The sequence below is a fragment of the Desmodus rotundus genome, chromosome 7 (assembly GCF_022682495.2).
Source record: "Desmodus rotundus isolate HL8 chromosome 7, HLdesRot8A.1, whole genome shotgun sequence".
Lineage (NCBI taxonomy): Eukaryota > Metazoa > Chordata > Mammalia > Chiroptera > Phyllostomidae > Desmodus > Desmodus rotundus.
In genome coordinates, this window is record NC_071393.1 from 10,843,311 (window position 1) to 10,862,622 (window position 19,312).

At 42.2% G+C, this 19,312-nt stretch overlaps 1 protein-coding gene and 1 pseudogene across 2 annotated transcripts in view; one reads left to right on the plus strand and one right to left on the minus strand.

Annotated features, from left to right (window-relative positions):
- On the minus strand, positions 1-1,966 carry LOC112310486 (small ribosomal subunit protein eS7-like; annotated as a pseudogene).
- Positions 1,553-19,312, plus strand: part of RNF10 (ring finger protein 10) — a 28,183-nt gene continuing 10,423 nt past the window's right edge. For both annotated transcript variants that reach the window (XM_024566700.4, XM_045200701.3), the window contains exons 1-6: positions 1,553-2,191; positions 11,352-11,548; positions 15,741-15,940; positions 16,843-16,933; positions 18,178-18,362; positions 18,442-18,578. In XM_024566700.4, coding sequence (XP_024422468.2) covers positions 2,035-2,191; positions 11,352-11,548; positions 15,741-15,940; positions 16,843-16,933; positions 18,178-18,362; positions 18,442-18,578 — 967 coding nt within the window. In that variant the 5' untranslated portion in view covers positions 1,553-2,034. The remainder of the gene's footprint in view (positions 2,192-11,351; positions 11,549-15,740; positions 15,941-16,842; positions 16,934-18,177; positions 18,363-18,441; positions 18,579-19,312) is intronic.

A 19,312-nucleotide genomic window follows, 5' to 3' on the forward strand; every position in this document is an offset into this window, starting at 1 on the left:
TTACAATTGAAAATTTAGGAATTCAAAATTAAATCCTTGTCCCTATGCTTCTTATAGACACCAGAAAAAGTTTTAGCCTTGTGTTCCCTACTGTTCTGCAGTGTTTTAGCCAAATGAACTTTTATGAGCTGGCTGCCATCCAGTTTCACTATGATTCTCTTGAAGTTCCTGGGATGTTTTTGCTTATTTTTGTAGCCTCTTTCAAGTTGACTTAGGTAACTCTTGAGCAATAAAGACAACGTGCTTCCCAATGAACTTTTTTTTTTCAATTCTCATACTAGTCAGACATGGATTTTCTTTTTATTTTTTTGCAATTCATCTCATTTTATTTTATGTTTGATTTAATCTTTATTGTATTTTTTCCCCCACGGACTTGGATTTTCTGGATTTTAGTTGAGTAATGGAAACAAAGATTATAGTAGTTTCCCGGCCACCACCAATTTCAATTTCCTTGGCGCTCCCTTAGCTGGGCCTTGAGGTCCAAGTTCATTTCCAGGTCAAGGAGCGCCTGAGAGATGCCAGATTCCAACTTGTCCAGCTTCTCCCCATTGGGCTTCTCAATCTTTAGGCTCGAACTGAAGGTGGCTTTCTCCTTGGTGAATGCTAGCCTACCTGCTGTGTATTTGCTTAACTAACTTAGGAAACTAGGAGTATATTAAAAGCCTCAATTTTAATGTAGTTTGGCATTCCCTGTGCTCAGCACAGTGCCTGGCGTATAACAGGTTTCTAACTAAAGTTAGTCTGAGAATTATTTGTTGATCTCTTTAACAGTGTGTGTATGTGATCCTTTGAATTTCAAACTGCCATGGTTGAAGGGCATCATTTATAATTTTACAAAGCAAGGATGGATGTGATCCGATTGCAAAAATACATATGTGATTTTCCGTCTTAGTTTCCATATCCGTAAAATGGGGAACTGCTTTATCATAGGTAGTTGAGAACATACCTTATTAGCTATGTGATTGTGGGTAAATGATCTAAGCTTTTAAAGACCACTTCCTTGTCTTTAAATTTGAGTTATTGTGAGGATTAACTATGATACAAATTACAAACTGCACAGCATAGTGACTGCTTATAATAAACACTGACGACTATTATTAATGAACTGAAATATCAACAACGATTTATATTAATAAATGGCTTATTAACAATGAAATGAAGTATTGTATGCGTAAGTGCTGTAAAATGATATTCAATGTAAGATTTTGCGGTTATTGTTGCTATTACAGTTTATTAGGTGATAGAATAAGAGCCATGAATAAATTGAGCCATGAGTAAGTTGATATTCATTCTAGTATAAGAATTATACATTAAACAATGAATCAATAAAGGAATTCCACAGGTATTCCAGTATTTGGTTATTGGTAGTAGTATTTATTACTATAGAATACATTACTAGCGTGCAATTACTAAAACCTGGACTACAAGTCCCATCATGCCGTACGCCCTCACACAGCAAAAAAAAAAAAAAAATTACTAGACCCGGATGAGGGCCTAAAACCACATTTCCCAGAGTGCTTCACTTCCACATCTCTACCATATATAGAGTCCATCCGGGTTCTTCGAGATGCTGTTTGGCGACTCGTCGCCATTCTAGGAGCTTCTCGGCCTCGGCCCAGAGGCGAGTGTCGGTCGCTGTGTCGGAGACACCCGTCCCCGACACCGAGACAGCCAGCCCTCTCCCTTGCCCCGCGGCGGGAGAGCGTGTCCGTCCGGCCGGCCGGCGGGGCTCGCGCACCCACCCTCGCCTCCCTGTTCCCCGCAGCCTCCGCCCCGCCAGGCCCGGCCCGGACCTCCGAGCCCCGGCCTCCTCCTCCGTCTCGATCACTGCCGCCAGCGGGCTCGACCGCCCCGCCCGCCGCTTCTCTTCCCAATTTGAGAAGCCGAGTAAGGAAACAAGGAAAAATGTCGCCATGAAGGCCGAGAACCGCTGCCGCCGCCGACCCCCGCCGGCCCCGAACGCCATGAGCCTGGGTCCCTACCGCACCCGCTCTGCTCCGACCGCCGCCGCCGCCGCCGCCGAGGCCCCAGTTGATGCCGCAGAGCTCCCCCAACGCCGCCGCCACCGCCTCCGACATGGACAAGAACAGCGGCTCCAGCAGCTCCTCCGCCTCTTCGGGCAGCAGCAAAGGGCAACAGCCGCCCCGCTCCGCCTCGGCTGGGCCGGCTGGCGAGTCTAAACCCAAAAGCGGTAAGGGCGGGCTACTGTGGCGGTGGGCGCGGGGCGGGTCCTCGCTCTCTCGTCGGCTGGGTCACACCCGGAGACAAGCTCCGCTTTCTGCTAGAGTTCCTATTTTTCTCCCCTTTTCCATGGTACCCATTACTTAGGATTAATCTCAATGAGCCTTGAGTTGCGTGGTTTACATAAACTCTTGCGCTATTACTGGAAACAGTTCGTGAAGTAGGTGTTTTTCTTCCCATTTTGCAGATGAGGAAACTGAGGTTCAGAAAAGCTGAGGTCGCCTAACTAGTATGTGCCTCACAACAGGCATTAATACCTAGTTGTCTGACTCATCAGTCCACGCTCCTAAAAACAAAGTTGTTCTACCCTATAATGTTGATTTAGCATCGGATAGTGTTCAGGTTTAAACAGGAGGGTGGGGCCCAAAGACTTCAAACTCAAATCTTACATTTAATAATCTGGCCACAGAGCCATCTCTGTTGAAGAGGACTCGTCCTTGAAAAGCTTTGTTCAGTGTGGAGTAGTGTTGAAAAGCACAGGCTGTGGATTCGGTCTTTTTAGGTTTGCCAGACCTCCGTGAATGTCTGAGTTCCCTTACCTATAAAGGTGGACGTAATGAGAATTAAATTAACTTAGAAGACAAATGTAGTAAGGGCTTAGGAGAGTACCTGACAGCTGTTACGCACCGAATCCGCCTCTTGCCTGTTTCCCCGAGTTAGGCTCCAGTTGTGTCTTTTTCCCGGAAGGTTTTGTCGTTTCTGTTGTCACGCCACTCAGGGATAAATTATGATCATGATGATGATAACAGCTTCCGTTTACTGAGGGCTTACCGTGTGCCCGGTCCTGGGCCAGGCTTTTACCTCTGTTACGGATACTCCAGTCGCAAACCTGTTGAACAAGGTGGAATTTTCATCTAAAGGAGGAACAATTTGAGAGGCCAGGAGTTTAGGAGTTGGCAGGTCTGGAGTTGTAATTTCTGCTCTTTTGAATTGTGATTATAGTTTTAGTAGTGGTAGGAAAATGTTTTCAGTGGACTGGGAAAATGTGTTAGAGAGGGGAACATTTGGAGTCCAGTTATTTGGAAGTTTTTAAGATTGAAAAACTGTTACGGCGACTTGAGTTCAGATTTTACCTGCTGGATGTGGCAAACTTACTTCCCTGGGGTGCTGAGGACTTCTAGAGACTGCTTATGGACCTCAGGTGGAGACCGGTTGTCGAGATAATAAGGGAATGCTTTAAATATGTGAGCGGGGATTAGTGGACTCTCAGGCCACGTCAGGGAGCGTCAGGTAGACTTTTGCACGTGTGGCTTTGTCACAGATCCCTTTAGAGATAGAGGGTAGCCAGTCCTTCTGGCCAGTGTTGGAACTGGTTTAGAGTGGTCTGCCCTTATCTCAGTGTAGGTAACTTTTGCACACTATTCCCAGTTGTAAAGTTAAAGAACGTGATTCTCCGGCTATCTGAATTCTCAACTAATTTTTCTGGGGCTCCTCTTCAAGCTGTTAACGTACAATCATGAGTTAGCTGCAATAAATTCCTTAAAGTTTATTCTTTCGTGAGGCAGTAGGTGAAAGTTTGCAACAACCCAGACACAGTAAAACAACAACAAAACTAAGGTACTTAAGGCATTTTACTCACTGTTCCTGACTTTAAATATTACCCCACAGGATGGTGTAGAATTCTGTTGTTGTGTGGCCAAAGCAAATATTTGTCAGTGTTAACATTTCAAACAGACTTGTATAGAGGAAACACTAATTGTTGGGTTTGTTTTGACTAAAGAGATTTTTTGTTTTGTTGTTTTTTATTTTTTAACAAATACTATGAAGCACTCTCTCTTTTTTTTTAATTTATTTTATTTTTAGAGAGAGAGAGGAAGGCATAGAGGGAGAGAAACATCAATGTGTGGTTGCCTCTTGCGTCCCACACTGGGGACCTGGCCCGTAACCGAGGCATGTGCCCTGACCAGGAATCGAACCAATGACCCTTTGGTTCACAGGCCAGCGCTCAGTCCACTGAGCCACACCAGCCAGGGCTGAAGCACTCTTAAAATAGTTGTTCATCTTCTTAATTGAAAACTGAGGAAGAAAATAAAACCTCATGTAAAGGACTTTTTCCTAGGTTATATGAAATGCACAAGTATGCCTGCCCTCTGGTATCTTAGCTTTTGTTTGTTGTGTTTGTTAGAAAGCTTGTCCATCATTGCCTTACCAAAAGTAGTGCCTACTTTTCTGACTACTGCAAAAAGAAGGTTTGTAGCTAAATATAGAAGGTCTTCATTCATAATCCACTGCTTACATTTAGCAACAAATTCAAAGGCAGAGTAGGAAGAGAGTAAATTGGCCTAGGAAACTGTGTATTGGCCAGTTTTAAGGTTGAACTGAAAGGTGGCATGTGCTGCCTCCAGAACGGTAAGTTAGCCCGTGCTGCCACAGCAGGTAGCGTTCAGGACCTCTTCTCCAGTGACTGCCACGAAAGGGTAGACCCAGATTCAGCGTAATTCCTTAAAAAGGTTTCTCAAAAGCCAACTGAACTTTTGATATACTTGATTCTGCTGGAAATTGTTGAAAGGACCTCTTGAGTACTGAGGTGAAGAACAGGAAGGATAAGTTGAGAAGACATAACTTGCCTTTCTTTTGTCAAAGTAACAAGAACAAGAGGTTGTTTTTTTTTTTTTTTTTAATAAAGATTTTTTTTCAATCTCTGGCCCTGGCTGGTGTGGCTCAATGGATTGAGTGCCAGCCTACGAACCAAAGGGTGGCCAGTTCAATTCCCAGTCAGGACACATGCCTGGGTTGCAGGCCAGGTCCCCAGTAGAGGGCATGCGAGAGGCAACCACACACTCATGTTTCTCTCACTCTCTCCTACCCTTCCCCTCTCTAAAAATAAATAAATAAAATCTTTTTTAAAAAAGAGTTTTTCAATTTCTTAATATTTACTTTTCTTTTCCTCTCTCCTTCTGGTTTCTGTTCCCTAAACCGTGTGTGTCATAAATGGTCATTTGCTTCCTATTTAACATGGTTATTGTGCTGGAGTCTTTGTTGCTGTGGCTGGTTTGTTTCCCTTCGTGCACACAGAAAATAGGTAAATTTGGCTACCGGGGTTTATTTAATCTTTCTGGTCAGTGTGGCATACCACAGTTTCTTTGTGTTGGTTAATTGCTTGAAACATTGTATTTTTTATTTATTTAATTTTCTTTTTTTATATTTTATTTATTTATTTTTAGACGGAGGGGAAGGGAGGGAGAAGGAGGGAGAGAAACATCAATGTGTAGTTGCCTCTCCTTCTCCACAACGGGGAAATCTGGCCCTCAACCCAGGCATGTGCCCTGACAGGGAATCAAACCAGTGACCCTCTTCTTCGCAGTCTGGCGCTCATTCCACTGAGCCACACCAGCCAGGGCTAATTGCTTCAAACTTTTTACATAACATTCCCTTCCTTGGATATATTCCAACAGCATTGTTCTGATAGAGTTAAGGTGTAGTTCTAAGATGTGTAACAGTGAATATCCCAGGTATCTCAGAGGTTTGGGAAACGTCATTTGGAAACAATGAAAATGAAAAGAGGCGAGAGAGGCTAGGCAGTTTATGTGCAAACAACGGAGCCTGGATGGGAAGCAGGCTCTTGCCCCATCGCCCTGGGTGGAGAGTGGTACTGCCGTGGAGGTCAGGGGAAGGTCAGGTGTTATGAAGTAGTTATTTTGAGGTTGGTGATATGAAGCACTGTCCTGACACTCTTCCTCCTATTCCGGTACCAGAAGCCAGGTTACAAGTGGTGATCTGGAAGAGCGCCTCTGGGTGGTAAATGAACCTGGAGGTTTTGATGCCTTTGAAAATTGAGTTGCCTTGAAGCTGTCAATAAAAACCACTTAGAGAAGTTATAAGAATTTCCTGGCCTATTGGCTGGAGTCCCTGGTTTCTATGGCTTTGTTGGAAATCTAGTGGGTGCTCTTGACAGGAATGATTTAGATTTATTAAAAATAGGCCTTCAAATAATAATGACAGTTGTGTGCCAAGCATTTCACAGAAGTTTTCTCTTAATCCTCCTGACCCTGCTAGGAGGCAGGGTAGAGGATTAGCCCTATTTTACAGGCAAAACAAAAGCTCAGAGGGGTTAGGTGATTTGTCCAAGTGAATTCTTAAGAAGTTCTAGGCAATATTTATAAATGTACTTCATATAAATTCACTTAGCAAGCTGGTAACTTACTGTCACATATATCATTCCTGATACTACCTCTCCCTTCCTTTCATTCAGAATTACTAATTTCAGCTGGATTCAATCTGTTGTCAGTTCATTCTGTAATAAGGCCACATATTGCCCCTCCAGATGTGCTTATCAACCACTCTGTACGATGGGTAAGCAACTTGCTTGTGATTACAGCATGAATCAGCAGCAGAAACATCCGGGCTGATCTTCTGACCTCTAGGCTGTGCCACCTGTCAGCACTAGAGCTGGAAGTACTGATGATGCCAAATTATTTAACAGAAAAATTTATGGCCTTTAATTTGGTAATGGGAGGGAAGAGACTGAGATATGCTTACTGTTAGATATGCTTGGTAGAGACCGTTGTATTAGAGAAATGTGGAATAACAGACGCTGGATTAAGTTCTCAAGTCTCTTGTTGATTCTGAGATGCTGAGTTCTGGATTTGAGCCATTTAACTAACCAGTGGTCTTGTGCCTTTCGGAGTATGTCTTGACAGTAGTTCTTGGCAGTTAGTTGTTCTCAGCTCTGGCTGTGCATTAGAATTTCCCGAGGACCTTTTTCAAAAATAGGGATAGATGGGGCCCTTCCCTAGTGATGCTTTTGGTCTGGCTTGGGCCCTGAAATCCACTAAATCCTGAGAGCTTTAAAAGTCTCTACAAGTGATTCTGTTGTGCAGGCCAGGATTTAGAAACCACCACTTTGAAATTTAAAATTTTCAACAGAGAATATGCTTCTAGGAATTTGACCTTTTTGTCTGCTTTCCACAATTTAAATCAGATCATCTCATTGCTATCTCCTGTAAGAGAAAGGAGGACAAATTTTATCCCTAAGTTATTCATATGTATATCCTGGCAAGTTGTCCATAAAAACATTTCAAAAACAGTACTCGAAATTTTATCTCTGGGTCCCAGGGCTGACTGTATCTTCAGTCTTGTTGCCTGGGTGTAGAGATAAGAGCCAATTTCTCACTTTATTTTTTAATACTAAATTTAAAAGAAATATTTAGCCACTGGTAATTAATCATTCTTTGCAAATTACCAGGGATTTTGTTCTGTTTCTAAAGATTTTTATTTTATTTATTTTAGAGAGAGGGTAAAGGAGGGAGGAGGAGAGGCAGAGAAACATCATTGTGTGGTTGCCTCTCACGTGCCCCCTACTGGGGACCTGGCCTGCGACCCAGGCATGTGCACTGGCTGGGAATTGAATCAATGACCCTTTGGTTTGCAGGCCTGCTCTCAATCCACCGAGCCACACCAGCCAGGGCAATACTAAATTTAAAAAAAAAATTGATTTCAGAGAGAGAGAGGAAGGGAGAGGGAGAGAGAAACATTGCTTTGTTGTTCCACTTTTTTATGCATTCATTGGTTGATTCTTGTATGTGCTGATTGGGGATCAAACCTTCAACCTTGGTGTGTTGGGACAACACTCGTGCTCTGACTGAGCTACCTGGCCGGGGTCCAACCTCTTACTTTTTTTTTTTTTTTTTTTTTAAGATTTTACTTATTTTTTAGAGAGAGGGGAATGGAGGGAGACAGAAAGGGAGAGAAACATCTTTGCAAGAGATGCTGATTGGTTGCCTCTTGCCTCTTGCACACCCCCGACAGGGGACCTGGTCCATGTGCCCTGACTGGGAGTCATACCTGCGACCTTTTGGTTTGCTGGCCAGCACTCAATCCACTGAGCCACACCAGCCAGGGCCAACCTCTCACTTTAGGTATCTGACTTCATACCTGTAGGTAGGTGGAAGACAAGATGAGGGAGTTGATTTTAGCAACTAAAGTCATAAATCCATATGTGGTCAGTTGTTGTAATCTGTTATAGAAGTAGCACTTCTCTGTTCATCAGAAAGAGTCCTGTAAGCATTACGAAACTGTTTCCTGGCCAGTGTGGTAATAAGTGACTAAAGTGAAAACAGCCCTCTTGCTGAGTTCCAGCTTACTTTCTTGAGCCCTCAAAGTGTAGAATCTGGCTTTACCTAAATCTATGCAGACTGTTAGGTGCTTGTCTTAAAAGCATCAGGGTCAGTGCAGGATCATCTGAAATAGTCTTGGGTAATGAGTTTTGGGGAATATGTGGTTTCTGTGTATTCCTCTTCTCTTCATAAGACCTCATTTGTTCTCATGGTAAAATTAGCTGAGGTTCTGTGTCTGCCTGGATAATCCGTGTATTTGAAGTCTTAGGGTAAACAAAGTCCATGGGTTGAGGGCAAGGCCAAAGTTGTATGAGATCTGAAGCCTCACTTTCTAATTGTTACCACTGATGCCAGTTACTGCTAACTGAAGAAGTTGGTAAAAGTCTTTCATAAAATCTAACTTCAGATTAAAAGCTGGTCACTTTCCCTAACCAATATTTAAAGATAACTGGTAGGAGTGAACTTGGCCAAACAGTATTTCAGTGACCGTCCATTTTCTGTTTGCATTGCTGCCATCTCACATGGCTGGTAGCCTGTCTCTTAGCTTGTACTTTGGTTAGTTTGGAGAGGATGGCATGCCCTGCGTTTATCCCTCATTGTTGACAAACTGAGTGTGAGGTGATTGTTGTCAAAATTTGGAGTGTGTTAATCAGCTCACATTTCCTTTCCTTTGGAGACATGCTTCAGCTTGGATTTATTTAGTCTGCTATAAAATAGGTTGGTCATCTTGTCTAGAAATAATTTTTCTAGGTACTTAATAGTTTTTAATTACCCAAATAATAAGGATACAGAACAATAATTCTGTATACTGAAGTCAGACTCTTAGAGGGTGAGGCCTGAGTACAGGAATCCCTTAAAAGCTCATCTAAGCGATGCCTATGAACTGGTATAAGTGGGTAGTTCCATTTCCCAAAGGTGATTGTCATTAACAGTCTGCTGTGTTGCTTTTCCAGATTAATATGCCTATTAATTACATATTTTTCGTGTTAAATAGGATTAAGCTGTATAATTTGGGGGACAATTTTTTACATATTTTTTTTAACTGAGAGGTTGCCTCTTTCTTTTTATTTTAAACATTTTAAAAAATATTTTATTAATTTTTTTTAGAGAGAGGGGAAGGGAAGGAGGAAAGATGGAAACATCAATGTGTAGTTACTTCTCGTGCGCCCCCTACTGGGGACCTGGCCTGTAGCCCAGGCATGTGCCCTGACTGGGAATCAAACTGGTGACCCTTTGGTTTGCGGCCTGAGCTCAATCCACTGAGTTACATCAGCCAGGGCAAATTTTTATATTTCTGAGGCTCATGCGGAATCCTCTTGACTTCGTAAACCACCACTCCCTTCAAGTTTGAGGGTAAGCCTAATGGATTTCTTCATTAAAAGTCCCTCAGCGTCCATTTTCTCTTAAGTTTTTCGTTAAAGCCATTAAATTAGTGTCCAGACTTGATTTGCTCAGATTTCCGTGTTGAAATAAGACAACATGGAGTGAGCAAAAGGACAAGAAGGTTAATAAATTAGTCTTTTTTCGTCTAAAGACTTATTTGGAGACCTCTTTTACCTTCAATTATTTAGTTGTGAATGGTGCTCCAGATAGGTTTTATTTTGCCTTTTTTAAAGCTGGTAAACTTTGGCACATGTTAAATGTGTCTGGCGAGTGTTCTTAGTTCAGTTTGGGACAAAATGATCCATGCACTTTAGTTTCCCAGTACAAAAGTGGGGGAAAGAATACAAACAAGTTCTTTACACAAAATCCAAGTGGTCAACAGACTGAAAAAGTGTTTGTTGCTAGTCATCAGAGAAATTCAAATTTAAAACAAGTTATTTTGATGATTCAGTTTAACAAAGTTTATTTAACTCAATATTGTCAAGACTGTCTCAAGACTTCAGACATTCTTATAGTGTCATTAGAATATAAATAAATTGGTATAATGGTTCTAGAAAGCAACTTGTGGATGTGTAAAAGGCTTTAATGATTGTACTTGATGTGCTAATTCCACTTTGAGAATTTGACAGAATTATACTCATAGGCCTCTGTATAAAGAAGCTTCCTAAACTGGTAAGAAAATTCAAAGCCACCTAAATGTACAACAGTAGAAGATTGGTTATGTTATTCTCTAAGGATGTGGTAGACAATAGTGCAGCCATTGATCATACTTTGGAAGACTATGGATGCATGAAAGTGTTCATGGAGTAACAGGTAGAAGACAGTGTATCTTGTACACACTTGTCGTTTTGTGGAAGATGTGCGGCACATGGGTAAATGGAGAGTAAAAGGAAATTAAACACTGGTTATAGGCTGGTATTCTGTGAGTACTGGCAGAGGTGGGTTATTCTTCTGGATTTCAAAACTGAACATGCATTCTTGGAATTAGAGAAGAAAAGCTAGAAATATTTTTTTTAAAGTATAATTCATGCTGTCTAATATACTCTTAGAGTTCATTTTCTTTTCTTAATTTAATAGCTTCTCAGTTTGACTTCTAGAAAATATGTAAATATTGTTTTGCTTTTATGCCTTTCAAATATATCTGCTAGGGCCTAGGGCCTACGCCAAGCTATTCCAGTATAGAATCTGGCAATGTTTTGGTAATTTAAGGAAAAAATGCCTTCTGTCCTGCATCCAGGTAAAGTATTTGTACCTAATATACATCGGCTATTCCTTTTTCTATCAGAATGTCTGGATGGACTTTTACAAGAGCAGTGGTGAAGCTCTGTAAAACAGAAGAATGTGAACTGCGACTCTGTGATTCGATACAGCACTCCTCCTGAGGGGGGACCCTTTTGGTTTCATCATTAAGAAGCAACAAAAATACCACCTTACTATGTGACATCTTGGAGGTTGTAGAAGGGGCCATTTACCAGCTCCCCCCTCCTTTGTTTTTTAGAATTTAAGTAGTAAAGTTAAAAAGAGTTTGTTAGTGAAGCAGTGAAACAGAGTGTTTACTCCACAAGCAGAGCATCTCCTATTTACCCTATTTTTAAACAATTTTGTTGGCAAGTGGAGAGCAATTGGCCGAGTATATATCTCAACTAATTCTTTGGTGTTTCTTGCTTTCAGATGGAAAGAACTCAAGTGGATCCAAGCGTTTTAATCGCAAACGTGAACCTTCCTGCCCCAAAAATGAAAATTTTAGCAACCAGTCCCGTCGCTCCAATTCACAGAAAAGCAAAACTTTTAATAAGATGCCTCCTCAGAGGGGCGGCGGCAGCAGCAAACTCTTTAGCTCTTCTTTCAATGGTGGAAGACGAGATGAGGTATGGGATTCAGCAGTGTTCTTCTAGACCGTAAGCATGAGGTCTGATCTTTTCCCCCCAGTGTATCGGTAGTTGTGGAGGGGGAGGTGGGGTGAGAGGTGGAATTGTAAATAACCAAAGCGGCCTTGAGTAGTCGAGGATTAACTAGGTTTGAAAATTTTCTTGAAGGAAGAAGATACAGTCACGAATTGTGAGAAATTATAGCAAATGTGGGGTACCTTAATTTGTATACTTTTATTATCACTCTTGAATTATAGGTTCTCCTTAGAATGTTTAGGTAATAAAATGACATTAACTAACTAATGACACTTGCCCTATAGTATCTAGCAAAATGGAAAACGCCATATTTTTAGCCATAGGTTCTCTGATTTTAGGAGTTTCTTAGATAACCTTCGGTAAGGGCTTTGTTTGTAATTGCAAAATTTAGTGAGCCCCACAGTGCCCTCACCGAGGGGCTGCCTAAAGAAGTTACCCTGCTGTTTGAACCTTCCACCCTCTGTAACCTTTGTAGATAGACGGGGCTGACTGAATGGGTGCCCTCACGGAAGGATTTACTCACTCACTGGAAATTCGCTCTTTGCCTGCTGTGCACCACATACATTTAGGGGTCTGGAATATAGCACTGAGTGGAACACCATCTCTCAGGCGCTTAGTTTGGGGAGACATTAAATAAGCCATTGTATAAAAAAGCTGATGGTAAGTACTTACTGAATTTAAAAAAAAAAAGCTGACTGCGAGGTAAAGGAATAGAGAGTGACAGGGAGTACGGTGTTAGGAGGTGGCTGAGGAAGGCTGCTCTGAGGAGGCGAATGTTGAGTAGAGGGCTGAATGAAGCAGGGGAGCACACCATACAATTTGGAGGAAGAGTGTCTTAACAAGCGCCAGGGAACAGACGTGGTACTTTTTTGAGGGGGGAGGTGTTTGAGGTAAAGCAAGAAGCTACCATGGATGGAGGAGAAGTAGGAAATGAAGCCAGATAATGGGTAAGAGGTCATATCTCATGGGCCCTTGAGGACTTTGGCTTTTGTTCAGAGAGATGTGGGGTTTGAGATGAGAAGCAAAGTAATCCAACTTGGAGTTTTTGTTTTTCTTGTTTGTTTGTTTCTGCCTTGAGCTGCTTTGGTGGCGTGGTGAGGACAAGAGCCTGATGATTGGGCATAGATTTAGGAAGAATGGGAGGATGAAAAGAAATGGCAAATTCATACAGCACTTTCTCGTGGCTTTGCTCTAAAGGGGAGCAGAGAGGTGAGGCAGTAGCGTGAAGGGAATGTGAGGTCAAGAGAGCTTTTAAGGTTGGAGAAATTACAGCATATCTCTGTTGACGGGGTTGTGCTGGTGAGAGGGAAGGTGCCACGCAAAGGGGGAGGACTGCTGGAACGGCGTCCAGAGTTCCCGAGGAGTTGGGATCTGGTGCACAGGTAGAGGAGCTGGCTCAGGTAGGAGCTTCGCCTGCTCATCCACAGTAAACAGAAGAAGGCAGAGTTCTGGTAGGAGGGTATAGGAGTTCTTTTCTGATTGTTCTTATTGTCTCAGTGAAATAGCTAGGTAAGGTGAGCTGAGAGAGGAGGTTTGGAAGCCTGAGCATGGAGTTGTCTGGGTGGCTGGGGGAATTAATGCAGCACAGAAGTGTGGTGGGATTGCATTACGACTGCTAGGCAGCACAAGGAGCTGCTTTAGGGGGGCTGGTCAGTGTGATGTGGTTGTGTGCTTTCTTTAAAAAAAAAAAAAAGATGAACAGTTTTTTTAAATACTTATTAAAAATTGTTGTTTATTGCCCTGACCGATGCCGCTCAGTTGGTTGTGCATCGGCCCACAAAGCAAAAGGTAACTGGTGGTTTGATTCCTGATTAGGGGACGTGCCTGGGTGGCAGGCCTGGTCCCTGCTTGGGGCATGTGCGAGGGGCAGCCAATGATGTTTCTCTCACACATTGATGTTTCTTTCCTCTTTTTCCTTCTGTTCACCTCTAAGAATAAATAAAATCTTTAAAATTTTTTAAGTTTATTGATATTAGCAAGAAAGAGAGAAACTTTGACTTGTTAGTTATTTACGTGCTCATTGGTTGATTCTTATATGTTCCCTGATTGGGGCTTGAACCCACATCGTTGGTATATTATTGGGACAACGCTCCAACTAACTGAGCTACCTGGCCAGGGCTGGTTGCCTTCATTAGCCATGTTTAACTGCTCTGGTGCTGGTGTGGAGAGCTGGGTTAATCACGGGAAGGTTTTTGCTGGGTGAGTGCACCTGATGGGAAGGAGGCACTGGACCATACAATGTCAGGCAAATGAGGAAAGTAAGTTTGAGGTGTTGGAACACTGGCTTGCAGATCCCAGTGAAGAATTCTTAGAATCAGCACTCAAGGGAACAAGGTTGAAAAAGGAGTGAATTGCTAGTTGGATGTAGGGTGTTCAAATTTAAGATGGTAGAAGAGGTATAGTTATTATCAGCATGGTGTAGACTGTAGAACAGTGTTGTCTGATAGAAATGCAAGTCACATGTATAATTTAAAATCTTCTAGTTGCCACATTATAAAAGTAAAGAAATTCTGGTGAAATTAATTTTAATATATTTAACCTAGTATAGCTAAAATGCTATTTCACAGTGTGGCACTGGTCACATTTGAAGTACTCAGCAGCCACATCTGGCTGGTAGTGGCTGCTGTGGGATAGCGCATCCCTAGACAGTATGCCCATGGGAGGGTACAGGGCAAGCTGATGGGGGGAAAGAGGTCAAGGAACAGCAAGGTTAGCATGTTGGAGGGATAATCAGGGAGAGTGACGGTGGGCCAGCTACAATTACAAGGTGGAGAAGGTGGAGAATTTTGTTGAGTGAGCACAAGCTGTCACCTAAGTTTTGGCCATTGGGAGTAGAAAACCTGGCTAGGCGTTAGCAGAGCCATATGGAACGGAGAATCTAAGGGGTGAGAGAGAAGGGATGATGGAAGTCTTGGGCTTCCTTAGGTGAGTTGTGTAAGCAGTGGAACGGTGTTGTATCCTAAGATCTGTTAAGATAAAAGGAACTTGACTAACTGTATGGTATGTATTTAATCACAAAGATTATATACTATGATTCTATATACATAGAATGTACACATAGAATGCCCCTGGGATAGTAGGTATCTTTTGCCCTTTTTATACCCTTTAGATGCGTTATCACATGTGCAAGTACTGCCTACTAATCTCTCAATTTGATTAAGCAGCAGAAGCCTTAAATTTGCATTTTGTTTGACCCAGTAATTTCTACTATACATTCAAAAGAAATAACTGTAGGTGCCCAAATGCTTGTGCACAAAAATCTATCCAAAAGTGTGTTTATCGCGGCATTATTGTGTTACATGGTGGAAAAGGTGTGTACAAGCTGTGTCCTACACTTGGGCCTTCTAGTATTCTTTATAATGTAATGGTATGTAGCCATTTAAAGTGACTGTATACGAATCTTTAGTGACATAGGAAAGTGCTTATGACATTAAGTAGGAAAGTGGAATTAGAAAATGTACTGGCTGCCTTATAGCAGGTGTCTGTACTACATCAATTTGGGAATATTAAGAGGACCGAAAAAGCCCCCAGATGATTTCTTCTTTGTATGAAGAATTTTCTCGTGTTGTTTCTTGCCCCGTTCTAAACTATTTCTGAGTCTGCTGATGGGGTTTATTTCTGGACACAGAGCTAGTCTGCCTACATGTTCTAATTCTGTCAGTTTTAATTAACAATGAAGAGCAGTGTGTCTTAGAGAGGAGGTCTCTGACAGGATCCTAAGGCCTATTGCAGGTGGCAGCTGCCTGCAAGCCACCCCCTGAGTGTAGTTCCACAGACTTGCTTTTGCCAAAAACAAACTAGAGAATAAGTAGCTAACAAGAGTGAGGGTGTAGGAGTCCTATGGGACTGTTGAAAGTTAAATCCAGTAAGTAAATCTTTGTGTTTCAATATAGTTAGGGGTGTTTATTTTGTCATTTTACGGTTAATTGCCACTTAGCAGGCAGACTAAACAGCTTAAGTAATTGTATGTTTTCCCCCACTCCACTTCCATCTAGATCTTGAGTAGACTTTTGCATTACCAACCTCCTAGAAAGATTGTGTACTTCAAGCTTGTGTTTTATTTAAATCATAGAAGGAGGGGTTGTGCTGGTTTCTGCTGTAAATCAGTAAGTTTCATCCTAATTGAAATAATCTGATGCATTTTCATTTTCTGTAGGTAGCAGAGGCTCAACGGGCAGAGTTTAGCCCTGCCCAGTTCTCTGGTCCAAAGAAGATCAACCTGAACCACTTGCTGAATTTCACTTTTGAACCCCGTGGCCAGGCGGGTCACTTTGAAGGCAGTGGACATGGCAGCTGGGGAAAAAGGAACAAGTGGGGGCATAAGCCTTTCAACAAGGAGCTCTTTTTACAGGCCAAGTGAGTATGGCTCCTCCTAGGAGGAGAATGCCACTGAGCCTCTGGGCAGTGGTGCTGAGAAGAAACAACTTCTACACTACGGGGGGAGTGAGGCAGAGGGGGGTTATCTAGAATTCTTGGGCCCCCCCCCCCCCCCCCAGTTTTCTCTTTTTCTTCTGGCTAGTGTTGAAAACCCATTTTCCAAGTGAATGTTCTTGGAGCTTAAAAGAATATAATGCTTAAATAAATAAATAAATGCTAAAATGAAATAATAGTATCATGATAAGGTAGTAAAAGTGTTACTGCAGAATTAGACCCAAATTTGAATTTGTTTTGACCTTTGATCTTGGGTAATTTACCTAACCACGTTGAGTTTCAGCTTCTCTGTACAGGAGGAAAGATTACTTAAGGAAGAATTGAATGACAAGTTGGAGTGCTTGACATATATTTGCTCAAATACTGATTCCCTTTTTCTTTTTTTGTGGTGTTAGTTACAATGCAATATTTAACTTTGGATCTAGACTGGAGTAACCATTTAATATTTTATATAAACTGGTACTCAAATGATTGAGTGAGGACAGCCTTTTCTACTGCTTTGATGACGAGCTGCGTTCCAGGATTTCTGAGGGTGAGGGAGCAAATATGGCTGCCTGCTGGTTGATGGAGCCCCAGTCCGGGTTAATTTTAGTTCAAGGGAGGCCTGTAGGAAGCTTGGCTGGGCTTGAAAGCAGAAAAAACAAAATTCATGGATTTAGACTCCTACCTGCTGAGTCTGGATTCCCTCCAGAGCCAGGGCTCAGTGCTTCATAAACCATGGCTACTAATGGCCTGCATTTGATTTCTCAGTGAAGAGATGAATTTCTGCTGCGGGCCTGTTGGTGGATTCTAACAGTCTTCCTTTTCCTTGTCCTCCCTATTTCCAGCTGCCAATTTGTGGTGTCTGAAGACCAAGACTACACAGTTCATTTTGCTGATCCTGATACCTTAGTCAATTGGGACTTTGTGGAACAAGTGGTGAGTAGCTTAGCTAAGCTATAACCTGTTAATGGAAGAGAGAACTAAAGAACGGGACTGTGGTGACACAGCAGCTCTTGGCTGGGTTCACTACTGATACCCTTTTCTTCATGGCCTTACTGTAGACATTTCTCAGAGATCAGCCCTGGTTCTCTTGGAGTTTATTTTGTGCTCTCTATGGGCACTGACTTGCAGGACTGGGGAGTTGGAGGGCTCTGAGCCAAAGATGTAAAAACAGTCCTCTCTACTACCTTCCTTTTCCTGGGAAGAAGTAACCAGTGGAATACATGAGGGACTCTGGTTACCCTCCTGACCCAGGGTGGACTCATTACATGGACATTGCTTCATTGGTGGCCATTTGTAGTAATCATCATCAAACCAGGCCTCAGCCTTGTGGCTGGTGAATGAGCCACATGGGCGTACTTCTCTCCAGGCCACTGCTATGTTTGGTTTCTGTTGACGTTATGAGGTCTGGGTATCCCCTGCCATTCCTAGGTTATATGATGGAAAACATCTTTCAAAATGTTAGGCCCCAAAGCCTGGTCTCCTGTTACTGTGCAAACTCCTTTTTTTTTTTTTTTTTTTTTTTTTTTTAAGATTTTATTTATTTTCAGAGGGAGGGAGGGAGAAAGAGGGAGAAAGAAATGTCCATTGGCTACCTCTCTTGCATGCTCCCAACTGGGGACCTGTCCTGCAACCCAGGCACGTTCCCCTATTGGGATTCAAACCAGTGGCCCTTCAGTTCACAGTCCAGGACTTAATGCACTAAGTCATACCAGCCAGGGCCAAATTCATAAAATCATCTGAGAATGACATAAAGACTGTGAAACTTAAGTTTTTATATGCATTGGTTTCAATAAATAGCTATATGAAGTGAAAGTCTCATTGACTCCTTTGTTGGAAATTATTGGTACATTACTTTCAGACTCCTTTTATGCCTTTACGTATGTATTTTTACATGTAAGTATTTTTTTTGTAAATGAGATTATTTGTTGATTTCTGTCATTTTTTCCCTTTGCAATAGAAACCCCTAAACACCTGTTATGTAGTTTTATTAAACCATTATCTTTTCCTTAATGATTTGCTTAGAGTACTATCGTATATAAAACTTGTACTGTTGAACAGTTGAAGAAGGTGTGCTAAGTAGAGATGTATGGGGATGGGAGAGGAGAGGCTTTAACTTGGGCAGTCCCTCCCTAGTCAGTTCTGAAAGCAGTGTAACTTGTGGTGGCATTTTGTTTCAGCGTATTTGTAGCCATGAAGTGCCATCTTGCCCAATATGCCTATATCCACCTACTGCAGCCAAGATAACCCGTTGTGGACACATCTTCTGTTGGGCATGCATCCTGCACTATCTTTCACTGAGTGAGAAGACGTGGAGTAAATGTCCCATCTGCTACAGTTCTGTGCATAAGAAGGATCTCAAGAGGTGAGATGGAGATACTGACTAGATGAAACATCAGTCTGCTCACCCCCTGTCCTACTACATCTAAATGTCCATGTTACAGCGTTGTTGCCACAGAGTCTCGTCAGTATGTTGTTGGTGATACCATTACGATGCAGCTGATGAAGAGGGAGAAAGGGGTGTTGGTGGCCTTGCCCAAATCCAAATGGATGAATGTAGACCATCCTTTTCATCTAGGAGGTGAGTTAAGTTAATTTTGGAGGCAAATAACCCTGGGTATACCCTTTAAGGCTAGTGAATGTCTTTCTACTGTGAGAAATTTAGCCTTTGGGCATGCAGTTTCTAGCATTTCCAAATTAGTCATAGGATTCCAGTAGGTTAGGTGGAGCTTGCAGAGAGTGGCTTAACTCTTGGTTTCAGGTTTGGTTCAGTTATATATTTTTTAGTTTTTCATTTTACAAGGCTTTGCTGAATTGTATGTGGCATTGTGCCCAGTCTTGGGGATTCCAGTCAGCCATTCCTGGCACCTGTCATCGAGAAACTCAGTAGTCTAGTAGAAGAAACAGACTGGTAGCCAGGCAGTTGGGGTTTAGGGTATAGAGTGTGATAAGTGCTTATGGTGGGGAAGTGAGAGGGGCTGTATGTCCTGTAGGAATGAGCATTAAAGTGGCATTTCAGTTTCTGGGCAAAAGAGATTTCTCAGTAAGTGTTACATTCAAACAATTGACTACTTTTATGGAAAAAAGAATGAAAGTAGATTGCTATCTCCTGCTGTTCATAAAAATCAATTCCTGATGGATTGAACAAGTAAATGTTAAAGACACCCACAACTTTTAACCTTTAAAAGAAAATATAGGACAATATCTTTATAAATCCTCACGTATAGCCCTGGCTGGTGTGGCTCAGTGGATGGAGTGCCGGCCTGCGAGCCTAAGGGTTTCTGGTTGAACCTGGTTAGTGTACATGCCTGGGTT